The sequence below is a fragment of the Balaenoptera musculus genome, chromosome 8, assembly GCF_009873245.2.
Source record: "Balaenoptera musculus isolate JJ_BM4_2016_0621 chromosome 8, mBalMus1.pri.v3, whole genome shotgun sequence".
Taxonomy (NCBI): Eukaryota; Metazoa; Chordata; class Mammalia; order Artiodactyla; family Balaenopteridae; genus Balaenoptera; species Balaenoptera musculus.
Window position 1 is genome coordinate 105,013,630 of NC_045792.1, and position 13,490 is coordinate 105,027,119.

The following is a 13,490-nucleotide window of genomic DNA, read 5'->3' on the forward strand; positions in this document are numbered from 1 at the left end:
CCTGCCAGGAGGATATTGCCACATCTGCTGTCAGAGAAGTTCCGTTCCATGCCAGAGGCTGGTGGGGAACGGGAAGGACAGAGTGCTGGTCACACCGCATGACCGGTCTTGGTCTGCTTGTCATTGAAAGTCTGTATGAGGCAGGCAGTTTTCAGCCCTTCATCTGTCTGAGTCTAGCGACCACCTGGTAGGGAGGCTGGGGAGAGGAGCCTTATGGCCCTCACCGTCGCCCATGACTGCAAGACCCCCGAATCTGCCAAAAACAACTTGGCAACTAGTTCATGTTGGTTCACAGCAGACCCTGGGGGTTCCCTTCCCAGGCATCACAGACCATAGGTTTAATCACCTTCCCTAGGCTGGGTCCAGAAAGGATCCCGCCGGTTCTCTGGACAAGGTGGGGGGTGGAGGCACGGGGTCCAACGAGGGACTCACTGTAAGTTACTCCGCGCCAGCCCTGGGCTAACACAGAGCCAAACTTGCCCTGTTCATGGAATCCTCAGTGTCTCAGGAATTTTTTCATGGTGCTCCTAGGCCAAAAGAAATATCGAATAGTTCTATTTGTGAGTTATTTTAGGTCAAACCAATAAGTACTTAGGTTCTAATAACTTAGTAGTCACTTAGAAAATATAACACACACCAAGAGAAAGAAAAACGGTGTTTACTTCATTCTTTAATAACCACTATGACTTACTAATTGGCTGTGTGCACCGGCCAGCTTCTCAAACCTTGGAATCAGACTGGAGACCCCCGGCCTCACTTCCTATTCCACAGTGATTTTCACTTTTTATCCCCAAACCACAGGAAACCCAGCTTCTCAAAGATATGACATGAAAGGATCGTGGTGTGAGCTAAGAGTGAAACTGTGAACCACCTGAACCTATTAATTTGCTCAGAGTGGGTAGATGTCCAAATTTTAGAAAATTTCAAATATGCTCTCTGCCCTTTTGAGTTTCCCGCAGGGCCTGGGGACCTTGGTGCCACCACAGATACACTTTACAGAGGAGGAAACTGTGGCTCAGACGGGCTGACCCCCTACCTGAGGTCGCAGAGCCTGGCTCCGGGGCCCCCGCTGAGGCTGCTGGAACCAAACTCAAGTGAGGACTGTATGAGGCAGAGGAGAGAGGGGGCCGCCGTTTACAGGTGGAAGAATCTAGGAGACCTGACGCTGAAGTGGGTGTAGACCAGGGTCCGGCAGTCAGCCAGGGGTGGAGGGCGTGTGAGGAGTGAGGAATGGTGTGGCCCCCAGCTTTGGTGGTGTGGATCTGGGGCACAGTTGGGGGCTCTAGGACCCTCCTGTGGCCCCCTTGCCTGTCCTCACCCCGCTGTTCAAAGCTCTTCGCAGTGGGATCTCAGTTCCCTCTCCCCACGGTGGGGGGCGCCCTCGGGCTGTAGGGGTCTGCCCCTCCCACCAGCCTCTGCATCCCTCTTGGGCATCACAGCTGAGGCCGTAGCCCAGAGACATCAGTAGCCAAGTTTACCTGGGCTCAGACATCTATGTCCCAGGCCCACACTGGACACGGGGTGACCTGCACTCAGCTCAGAAGTAGACTTGGCCCCCAAAGGAGTCCCTTGGGGAGCTGTGGGCAGAAGCGTCCCAAGGGATTTAAAAAAAAAAAAAGGATGGGAGTGGGCAGGAGGGCTGGGGACGCCTGAGGAGGGGGCAGCGGGACCTGGGTTTCTTGACTTCGTCCCATCCTCTAGACTGACGAGGGGCTGGCAGCCCCATCACACTCCGCTGAGGTCCCTGCAGACCACCCAGGGCGCTTCTTTGTCTGAGCGGATCGGGCGCGACTGGCAAAAGCCGGCGGGTGTGGGGAGGGGCGGTGCCTCCAGGAGCCAGGACAGCCTGGTGGGCGGGGCTTAAGCGACCACCCCGCCCCCCCACCCCCTCCCCAACCCCGGATCAAGGCAGACGGCCACAGTGCCCAATGGGCAGGATCAGCCAGGCACACACCCCGGGCGATCAATGTCCTCCCACAGCAGGAGACTTCCCAATCAGGACAATACACAAATCTCTTTATTGCTCATTTTCTTAAAGTCGTACCTCTTGGCAGTCCATGGGGATAGGATGTGCAAAGCGGGCGACGCGCACGGCCCAGGCCTGTAGCCGAGAGCTGGGACGACGGGACGGTGGGGTCCCAGCCCTGGGGCTGGGCCCGGTAGGCGGTCGTGGAGAGCGGCCCCTGGGGTCGGAGGGTTTCGGCTGTGCGGTCCCTCGCACCCTGGGCCTGGCCAAGAGGTCTCAAGGCCCTACCCTCCCTTGGAGGGGGCTGCGGGGAGGATCCCAAGCTCCCGGTGGCCCAGGGCTCTGGGAGGGCCGTTCCTGAACCCGGGGTGCGCCAAGGGTCCTTCCAGAAATTGGCGCGGAATCATAGGGGCCCTGACCTGAGACGCGTTAAACCGAGGCCGGTGATCAGGCCTGGCCCCTCACTGCTCCTCAGGCCCATCGCCTCCCAGCGCCTGTTCGTAGGGGCAGGGCCGGCGGCAGAGACCGGCTGGTTTGGGGCCCGGCCCTGGCCCCGCGAGCGGCGCTTCCTCCTCCGCGCAGTCCCCCCGGCCGCCGCCACGCTCGCCCTCCCCGTCGCTCTCGTCGGAGTTGTCCTCCTCCAGGTAGCGGTAGCCGCGCACCTTGTGCTGGGGCCGCGGGATGCGGGGCTGGCGCGGGACCACGCCCCGCCGCAGCTTCTGCTCCATCCACAGGTACGAGGCCGTGGCCGCCACCAGCGTCACCAGCAGCACCGTCAGCTTAGCCTGGGCACACAGGGAGGGATGCGGGGGACACGCGGGCGGCCGGTCCTGCGCCCGCCCCGCCCAGCCCCTCGCCCCGATAGGCCCACTCCCATCTGGGACTCGAACCCCGCAGCTCCTCTGCTGTCCCTCCCTCCTCCTGGGAGCCACCCCGCCACCCACGCTTCCTGGGCACCCTCCTGCCCAGCTCTGTCCCTTATGGTCACCCTATCCATCTGGGCCTCGGTTTCCCTAACTGTAATGATAATCCCTTTGCCTCACAGGGTAGATGTGAAGGGAGGCCTGGCCCTCCCTTACCAGAGCTTAGATTACTCTGTCCCTTACATGTGGGATCGTAAGTAATGCTTCTTAGAGGTCTTGACTGTAACAGGCAGTCAGAAATAATTTTAAATCATAACTCAGTACGTACACACATGTTCACAGGCATACTCCCTGCTATTCCCTATTCTATTTCATTTTTTAAAAAGTTGGCCGGGGGGCTTCCCTGGTGGCGCAGTGGTTGAGAATCTGCCTGCCAATGCAGGGGACGCGGGTTCGAGCCCTGGTCTGGGAAGATCCCACATGCCGCGGAGCAACTAGGCCCGTGAGCCACAATTACTGAGCCTGCGCGTCTGGAGCCTGTGCTCCGCAACAAGAGAGGCCGCGATAGTGAGAGGCCCGCGCACCGCGATGAAGAGTGGCCCCCGCTTGCCGCAACTAGAGAAAGCCCTCGCACAGAAACGAAGACCCAACACAGCCAAAAATAAATAAATAAATAAATAAAAAAAAAAAAAAAAAAAAAAAAGTTGGCCGGGACCTGCTAAACTGACCCACCAGTAGGTGAGAGCAGAGGACGAGGACCCCTGAGAGCCAAGAAGTGAGACAGACCCTCGGCATCCAGCTCAGAGCCCAACGTCTAGAGAACAGGTTACCAAACTACCCACAAGGCTGCTGGGATGTGCCCACAAGTAGAGAGCGAACTGTGAACCCTTTCAGAGATGGGTAAACTGAGGCCTGCAGGAGGTGAAGCAGTAAGTAAGAAGCCAGTGATGGGTGTGGGGCCGCCCAGTGGACTTGGCCCAGGGCCGGGCCCTGGGGCAGTGGTGCCCTTCAGGGGCTGTGAGGCCAGGGCGGGCACTCAGGAAGTTTCTGTTGTCTAGGGGGTCGAGTGGGGGAGGGGACTCACCTTCATGGGCAGGCTTGAGCCCAAGTAGACTGTGAAGATGGCCATGGCCTGCCACCAGTGGTAGATGGTGAAGATGAAGTCTTGCCTCTCCTTGTCCTCGTACAGGATTCCCAGGAGGGCTGCAGGTGGGCAGGACAGGGCAGAAAGGGGAGAGGTGCCAGCTGGGGCCCAGAGCTGCTGTTCTCCCACTGGTGACCCCCGGATGCCCTGCGCTGGTCCCAGCCCTTGGCAGGAGCGCCTAGAAAGCTGCTGTAAACCGGTCCTGGCCGGCCCCCTAGTGTACACACTGGTTACCACGCTGCCTGGGAGCTGAGCAGAGGCTGCAACAGTGGGCCCCCCTGCTGGGATGCAATGGGCCTGCTCTGGGACCCATCTGTGGCCTCAAAAGTGGGAAGTTCCGTGAGCAGTCACATCCTGCCTTCTTCCGAACCCCAGGCACGCGGTGCCAGGCCTGCAGGGGCTGTTTTTCCTCACCCAGGGCTCAGGGAGAGCAAATCGCTGTAGCAACAAGCTTTCTGCAAATCCAACCTGAAGCTGGGAGGGAGGAATTTGTTTCCCAAAGCATCCTCCCCTGGGTGGGGCAGAAAGAGCATCGGACAGGGAATCAGGAGACTCAGATTCCACTCTCAGGACTGAAAGGTGGAGAGAGTTGGCACAGAGATGTGGATTCAGATGTTGAGTCTGTGGGTGACTCGGGGTCAATGAACTCCCCAGAGCCACTTTTCTCATCTGTAAAATGCGATGACACGTATATGCTGTGCCGTGAAGTTTTAATGGGAGAAAGCCTGCATAGCACCTGGCGATTTGTACCCTCGCCAGCCACTCAGGACATTGACACTCCCATCCTGAGGTCCTGCAGTGCGACGGTACCCCATGGGGGTGCTGTGAAGGGACACGGAGGGCCCCTCCCGGGGGTGGGGCATAAGAGGAGGGAGGAAGTGGAGCTGGGCAGAAGAGGACGCTGGGATCTGGCCCAAGTCCAGACATATCATGGGCTCAAGGTCCAGAGGCAAAACAGCCAAGACAGTGTGGTCCAGGGTGTGGGGCTCCATCCCCTATGGCAGATACAGTGTCTGACTCTCTCTCTCAGATGTTGGGCGCTGGGGTTGCCTGAACCATCCCCTGCCCGGCCCGCAGCAGGCATGACCTCCACCACGCCATACAGGGGTGATGGTCAAAACTGCTAACGGCACCGGCCCACCAGAACAGATGCCAACGTGGGAGACCCAAATGGCTGCACCCATGTGTACCAGCCGCGTGTCACTGGCAAAAGCTCACCTGTGGGCCCAGAGCATCACACAGATGAACTCTGTCCCACCCCCTCCTTTCTGCAAGCAGGGCCCCAGGCCCCAGTGCCTCCACCCTAGCAGCCCAGACTTGGGGCCTGGGCTCCACTGCTCTGCAGATTGCTGTTGGGATTTTACAGCCTGCTTCCAGCTCCTCTCCATAAAAATGCCGTATCTGCACTTACCCCTTGGGGTGTGGACAGGGCCACCTGCTGCGTCCCATGCTCCCTGGGGCACAGACCCTGACATCTGCTTCCAGTGTCATGAAAACTATGCCAGGCTGCGCCCTGTCCCCTGGTATGAAATGAGGCATCCCCAATGTCTTTTTTTACACTGTCCCTAAGAGGTGTCCACAGAGCCCCATATCCAGCCCATGGAGCCACAAGATCTCACCCTGACTCCCATGCCCGCCCTGGGGGTCCACAGGATGTCCATAGTGTGCAACTCCATACCTGCCTCGAGGGTGTTCACAGCCCTCCTCATCTGTCCCTGCAGTGTCCACAGGACTTCCTTCCACCCCTAGAGTGTGCACAGGGATCCCCACCTACCTCCACCAAGTGCACGGGACCCCGTAACAGCCCGCCACTGTGCCCAGCAACCCCGTGTCTGTCGCTGGGATGTCTGTGCTCCCCGCAACCGCCCTGAGGTAGCCACAGGGTCCCCTGCCCAGCCATCCAGGGCCCACGGCTATACTCACTGCTAAGCCCCGTCTTGTTGAGGGCACTGCCCACACCCCAGAGCACGGCTGCTGCATAGAGGATCCAGATGTGCTGCAGGACCCGGGGCGCGGGGGCCCAGAAAAAGAGGCTGAGAGTGAGCAGCAGATGCAGTCCCGCCCCGGCCACCAGGGGCACCGGGCGCGGCAGCCACAGCCCCAGCAGGCCCAGGGCCGAGGAGGCCGAGGCGCCCAGGCTATAAGCCACGAGGAGGTACGCCAGGTGTTCCAGCCCCACCGAGCACACGCCATAGCCCTGGGGGAACAGGGGTGAGGGTTGGAGGTCAGCCGGCCCAGGCTCTGGTCCTCCCCACGAGGTCTCACTTCAGGCCACGTCCTGCCCTCTCTAGGCCACCGCAGGGCCAGCTTCCTCCGAGGCTTGTGGGACGGTTCCTCGGGGACAGACAGTGAGAAGACGCTTGGACAGTGTCCCCAGACACCAAGGCTGAAACCCACATGGAGCCAAACACTTTACGGCTGTTATCCCATCTCAACAGTGTAACTCCTCTGGAAGTGAGCATGGTCATTAGAGACTTCACAGATGAGGAAACAGGCTCAGAGAGGTGAAAGTAACTTTCCCAAGGTAGGGGCGGGATGGGGGGAGAGAGGGAAAAGTAGAAGGAGGGGAATATCTGGGCCTACAATTGTCCCTTGGTGTCTGCGGGGGATTGGTTCCAGGACGCTTCGCGGATACTAAAATCTGCGGATGCTCAAGTCCCTTGTATAATATGGGGTAGTACAGTGGGCCCTCCGGATCCGCCAATGCAGAGGGCCCACTGTACTTGTACATACTTATACATATATATTCAAAACTTATTCGTTGTTATTCTGTGATTCAAATTTAACGGACGTCGTTTAATTTTATCTGGCAACGCTCTTCAGGCTGCACTTACCAGGGCGAGACCAGTGCAGGCAAAGAGCACCTCGAAGCCGCTGTAGATAAAGAAGGGCACGAGGTGGCGCAGGCGGAAGTCGCGCACGTGCTTGAAGGGCAGCTGGAAAATGTTGCCCCAGCCGACGCTGCGCAGGTCGATCTCCTCCGTGGGCCGGTACGCTGCGCCGCAAAGGCCCAGCACCTGCAGGCAAGGACGTGAGGGTGGGGGCGGGCAGCTGGGCATCCTGGCCCCGCCCCCGGGACCCAGCCCCGCCCCTCAGCCCCAGCCCCGCCCCCAGGCAAATCCACAGATGAGCCTCCCAGCCCCGCCTCCAGCCCTAGGACACAACCTAGTCACGCCCCAAACGCCTCAGCGCTGCCTCCTGGTCCCACCCCCAGGTTGGAGCCCCACCTTCTGACCCTCAGCCCTAGGTCCAGCCCGTGTCACAGCCAATCCTCTAGGACCCTGTCTTCAGCTCGACCCCGGACCAGGCCTGGATCCCCTCTCACAGGCCTCTGGGATTCCAATTCCTCTCTCAGTCCGCAGGCATCAGCCACACCTCCGAGCCTCAAGCCCAGCTCCTAGGCTCAGGCCCCCTCCCCAGGACTCAGCCCTAACTCTGGACTCAGAACAAGCCTCCGGCCCGCCCTCCGCGCGCCCAGCTCGCATTCCTCTCTCCCCGCCACGGTCCCCAGATCTGACCCCGTCACACCCCCATCCCGGGCCGCACCAGCAGCATGGCCAGGAAAGCCACCGCCATGAGCACGCTCTCCACCACGATGAGGTTTCGGCTCCGCGGCAGCGTCTGCAGAACCGTCTTGTTGAAGCCAATGAGGATGCCCTGGCTGTTAGTGCCTGAGAAAGGGGAGGGTGGGGGGCATCACGAGGCAGGGAGCAGGGCACACTGTCAGCTGAGCCACAAAGAAATGCAGCAGGGCTTCCCTGGTGGCACAGTGGTTAAGAATCTGCCTGCCAACGCAGGGGACATGGGTTCGAGCTCTGGTCCGGGAAGATCCCACATGCCGCAGAGCAACTAAGCCCGTGTGCCACAACTACTGAGCCTGTGTGCCACAACTACTGAGCCCGCGTGCCACAACTATTGAAGCCTGAACGCCTAGAGCCCATGCTCCTCAACAAGGGAAGCCACCCCAATAAGAAGCCCGCGCACCACAACGAAGAGTAGCCCCGGCTCACCGCAACCAGAGAAAAGCCTTCACGCAGCAATGAAGACCCAATGCAGCCAAAAATAAAATTAGTTAAAAAAAAAAAAGAAATGCAGCAAAGCAGGCGGGTGAGGGGAAGGTTAGAGGGGGTGGGCAAGGACCCTGCCGGCAAAGGCAGGGTTCCTTTGGGAAGCACTTCGGAGGTGAGGGCCACTGGGGCTGAAAGCACCTCCCCTCCCTCCTGCCCTATTACCCCGAGGCTGCCGTGGGAGCCAGTCCACCTCCCACCTCCATACATTCGCCCTGCATTGAGGGTATACTTGGCCCTGAGAGATCCCACAGGCAGCCTCAGCCCAGATGGCACCTCCTCCAGGCAGCCTTCCCTGACGTACCCCACCACCACCCCAGGCTGGATCAGATGTTCTAACGACAAGGCCCTGTGCCTCGGTCATCAGAGCTGTAGGACACCAGGCTCTCAGCCCTGAGCCCTGTGAGCGAGGGCATCCTTTCTGCCCTTGAGGGCCCAGTGTCTGCTGGGTGACTCAATGGGGGAGGTGAGCAGACCTTAGGGACCCCACCCCCATAAGCACTAACCGCAGTTCTGCACGTTGTACAGCGTGTGGTTCAGGTCATACAGGTAATGGTTCAGGAAGTAAATCATGGGCAGCTGGGCGCAGGCAAAGCTCAGCTGTGGGCAGGAGGGCAGCTTGGGTCAGGCTTGGGGCATGGAACCGGGCAAGGAGCACAGGCACAAACTGGGAGGGGGCCTGGGCACAGCCTTGGGGGAACAGGAGCCCTCCCACCTCTCGGGGGCAGCCTGGTGGGGGGGGGGGTGCCCAATGCAGGAAGACTTCCTCCTGGTCAGCGCTGTAGACAGGGAGGGAATGAGGTCTCTGTCACCAGAGGTAAGCAAACAGGAGTTGGCTCAAGAAAGGGCAGTGGGACTAGAGGGCTGAAAAGTCTGTGCAATGGGCTCCAATATGTGATTCTGGGCCTGGAATACCCCACCCCCCGTGTTCCCATACATGGCGCTCACGTGGAAGAAGCCGTAGAAGATGGCTTGGAAGACCAGGAGATAGGGTGCGTGGGAGCCCCGAGGCGGGCGCTGCCGGGGGCCCTGCTCATCCTGCTCCTTATAGTGGGAGTACTCGTAGTATTTCTGGGCCATCCTGGACCACAAAGGAGAGAAGGCTCTCCCCAGCCCAACCTCCGCCAGATGCCTCCACTTCCTGCACCCAGGCTTATGGACTGGCCAGCCAATATCTCACGAACGGGAAAACTGAGGCCCACAGGGCGGATGGGGCTGGTCCAAGGTCCCCAAGACGAGGTGGGCAACACAGGAGAGGCTCTGCCAGGTCTCCAGCCTCCCACCCTGCTGCCCACCAGGCTCACCTGGTAATGTAGTTGCCCATGGAGGCCCAAAGAGGCACAATGGCCATGCCCAGCACCACGGCTGAGGGCACAAGCGTGTAGTAGCGCTCCCAGTAGTTGGTGGAGACAAAGAGGGCGTAGATGCCCACAGCCAGGAACATCATCCACTTGGTGCCAAAAAACCTGCGAGCAGCAGGAAGGATGAGGATGCTGGCACCATGGGCCCATCCAGCCTGCTGCAGCCCGAAAGCAGCGTGGCCACAACTCCAGGCCCCAGCTGCCGAGGCTGTATGAGGTGGGGAGGGACCCCTGGCCTTGGAGTTGAGGGTCCTAAGATAGAGTCTCAGAGACATGGACTTGCTGGTGGCCTCAGGGGAGCCACTCTAACCAGACACCTGTAATGTGGGCTCTGCCCCAACCTCGAGCCTCTCACGGCCACTGCAGGGATAGAGGAGATAAAGCGGGGAGAGGGTGTCATGAGTCAGTGGGCCTTGGGCACATGCAACCCTCATTTGTGTCCTGGGCTGACTCGCCAGGCCCCCTTCTCCACCCACGTGCAGTGACTGCAGGACCCAGGTGAACAGCTGAGGGACTTGTCCCAAGCTGGGACTGAGGACCAGGGAGAGGAACCCTGGCGCCCCTTCCCCTCTGCACTTTGCCCTTTCAGTCCACTGTGGTCAGTCGGGAAGTTTCTTGTAGAACAATGGCCTCACTGGCTCTGGGAAAATGTTGCATCGTGTTAGAGGCAGGTTGACGAGTGACAGGATAAGGGCCCATTCAGGGCACTGGAGGCTGATCAGCCTAGACACAACCATTGCGATCTTTGGGTTGGTTTTGTTTTGGGTTCTGTTTGTTTGTTTTGAGTATTTGTGCTCGTTATTTCCTTTCTTTGTCTGAGTCTCCAGGAAGCTCAAAGCTCAATGACTCTGGTTTTCTGATACAATTACTTTCTCTTCTATTGCAGGGTCCCGGTTCTTTCATTTTATCCTTATCTTGCCATATAATAAATTGACAGGCAGCCTCCTCTGATCTATTTGGGGAAGGGCACCCAAACTGCACTGTAAATTTTGAAACAGCAAAAAGTAAAAATACTAGAACTCATTGCTGGTGAGGCTGTGGTTTTAAAAATGACACATACAGCCAGAGGGCATGCAGATGGTACAGCCCTTTGGAAAGTCAGCCTGGTAGTTTGGGTCGGGGGGCAAGCATGGGGTTTGGAGTCACTGCCTGGGTTCAGACCTTCAATCTGCCAGTTGCTGCCTGTGGGAATGGGTTCAACCTCTTGGTCTCCCTGTGTCTAAGATCAGAGCATCCACCTTGGATTGTAGGGAATGCGATATGCTTATAAAGCGCCCAGCACATAGGAAATGAAATGAGTTTGCCATTAATAATACTGCTAGGTTTCAAGAGCCATAAAGCCTTTTATATGCTTCTGACCTAGTAAGGGCAGCTCTGAGAGTTTATCCTAGGAGGTTTTCTTTCTTTCCTTCTTCCTTCCTTCCTCCCTCCCTCCCTTTCTTTCTCTCTCCTTCTTTCTTTCTTTAATTTTAAGACGAGGAAACAGCCAGAAGCATAAAGAGAACATGCAAAAAAGGAGAGGGAGCCGCAATGTCCAGCCCTGGGCCACAGTTCAGTGCCCCCATGTCTGCAGAAGATGCTAACATCACGAAAGTCCCCACTGTGAAGCTAGCCAAGATGTGTGCAGTGAAAAGAAAGCAAAAGTGACATTGCACATGCACACATGCACGCGCATACACTACTCCAGTTGACAAGGACAGAAATGTTATCCATGCATGCCGGTGGAAAAACAAAGTTAGCCGACTGCCTGGAGGGCTTGGGAGGGGTTTTCTTTTTTCTGATTTCAATTATGATTCTAATGTTGTTTGTGCGATTGTGATAAAAGAGTTTGAGGGGGTTGTTACTGTTTCGGAAAGACAGGGGAATTCATCTAATGTGTCCACTGATCTCTGGGTCCCATCTGAGTACAGATCTACTGCCTGGCGGTAGGATACTCGTGGAGGGCATTTTTGCACTGCACCAGATGCCACTAAGGCTCAGGTATGGAGTAGACCCGCTGGGGCACCTGCCCAGCCACACCCTTTTCAGTGAGAAATGTCCCTCAACACTGTCACAGCTGACCGGGCTCTTGGTGCGTCCCTGGCTTTGCTGGCTAATCAGATTCTCTCCAGAAACTCCACAGCCCTGATCTCAAAGGTCATTGTAGCTCCAGGCCACAAAGGAGGGCATGAAGATGATGCCACATGGGGTACGGGCAAGCTGAGGGAAGGAGCCTGAGTGAATTTCTGTTGCTTGAAACCCAAGGTGCCTTGGTTGCAAAGCTCTTGTTTCTTCCCCAAACCTGGGTTTCACCCCTTCTCTCTCACCCCTCCAGGTAGGCAAGTTCTCTCCCCACCCCACCCCAAAAGAACACCAGGGCAGCTGGAGACCCCATGTCCAACAGCCCTTGCACCCCTTCAAGAGCAGGCAGACAGCCCTCACAGGGACAGCAGTGTCACACCTGATGAGCACAGGTGTGTAGAGCAGGGCCACGATGGGGGTCACGTTGATGCCCATCAGCATCTTGCTGTCGATGTCAGGCAGCCCCATGTTGCCGTATTTCACCTCGCGGTAGGTCTCATCGTAGTGCAGGATCAGCTGCATCTGCAGGAGGCCTGGGGACAGGGAGGAGGCATGGAGGGGGCGACCCGGCTCTGGGGGCAACCAAGCAGAGGCTGGAACGCAAGCCTGGCAGGGAGCTCCAGGCACCAAAGGGATCCCCGGTTCCAATGCCTGTGAGGACAGAGAGGACACCCAGGCTGGGCCAAGGGTCCTACCTGCCAGTGGCCACGACAGCGACTTGAATCCAGACCCCCGCCCCGCCACGTCCCTCCGCCAGCCACTTGGACCCCAGCGCCCCTGATTCCGAAGGCAGCAGACCTGCCCAGGGCGCCCCGGGCCCGCCCACACACTCACGAAGCCTGTGGCTGGGCCCCGGGGACACTGCACCGTCCCCCCATGTGCGGAGGCCGCAGCTGCAGCTGTGACGGCGCAGACGGAGAAGTGAAAGAGGAAGGGAGCCGACTGGCCCCAAGGTTTCTCTTTTCCTGAGAAACCTCAGGCCTGGGGAGGGGCGCGCGGGTGGAGGGGAAAGGACTTGGGTCCCAGCGCAGAACCCGCCGGGCCGTGCCACCTCGTCCGGCCCGGGGCGGAACGGCGTGGCCAGAGACCCATCCCGCCAACCCGCGGGGCGCAGCGGGCCACCTACCCAGGTAGACGCCGTAGGTGAGCATGCCGCCCGCGCTGGCCGCCAGCACGTTCTTGAGCACGCCGAGCCGCTTGCGGCGGTAGTAGCGGCGCTCCTCCTCCTCCTCGTTGTAGTTGGGGTACGCGCCCACCAGCTCGTCCAGCTGCGGGGCACGACGGCGCTCGCACCCGGCCACTGCACCCCCGGAGCCCCGCGTCCATCCCCGGCCGCCCCCGGCCCCCCTCACCCCAGCCCTGGGGCCGCATCCCACTCCCGCGGGGGAGACCCCGGCCCTCCGGGTCCCCGCGCCGCCACGCCTTCCCAGTCCCCGCTCACCGGGGCCTCGGGCCCGTCTGGGACCCCGAGCTGGTCCTCATCGCCCTGCGCACCCACGGCCCCCGCCACCGGATAGAGCGGCGGCTCCGCCTCCATGGCTGGACCAGCCGGAGGACTCGTCCGGCAGCAGACGGCCACTTCCTCCGGGCGCCGGGACCTGCCTCGCCCCGCCCCGGGGCCCACCTCCTCCGCGAGGGGAGGGCCTGGCGCCGCTGGGGGCGTGCCCAGCGCGTGTGCGTGTGCGTGTGTGTAGGGGAGTGTCCGTGCGTCCCTCGGCGGCCTCAGGAATGCGAGGTGCGATTTCGAATGCCCCGTCTGCCACTTCCCGGCGTGACTTTGGAGATTAAGTCCACTTCTCTGTGCCTCATTTTCCTAACTTGTAAACCGGGGATACTCAGCACGACTTCCAAGGGCTCTTTGGGGATTACTGAGTTAATGCAAAGCCTTAGGAAAGTGCCAGGCCCGTAATAACTCCCCTCAGCCTTACCGCTGTCACTGTCATCCCTACCCCACCTCCAGCCCTACCCCTACCACTGTCATCCCTGACCCATTTGGTGTGTTTGCAGGTCAGCAAAGAGCCCTCATAG

General features: G+C 59.3%; 1 protein-coding gene across 1 annotated transcript; it reads right to left on the reverse strand.

The window, feature by feature from the left end:
• Positions 1–1,998: 1,998 nt before the first annotated feature.
• Positions 1,999–13,065, reverse strand: UNC93B1 (unc-93 homolog B1, TLR signaling regulator). Its single transcript, XM_036862295.1, has 11 exons — positions 12,904–13,065; positions 12,589–12,730; positions 11,842–11,995; positions 9,345–9,506; positions 8,989–9,121; positions 8,547–8,640; positions 7,520–7,644; positions 6,808–6,990; positions 5,897–6,170; positions 3,914–4,032; positions 1,999–2,751 (listed from the first exon to the last, which is right to left on the reverse strand). Exons 1-11 carry the CDS (start codon positions 12,997–12,999, stop codon positions 2,428–2,430), a joined length of 1,806 nt encoding a protein of 601 aa, XP_036718190.1. The 5' UTR covers positions 13,000–13,065; the 3' UTR covers positions 1,999–2,427.
• Between the last annotated feature and the right edge of the window lie 425 nt (positions 13,066–13,490).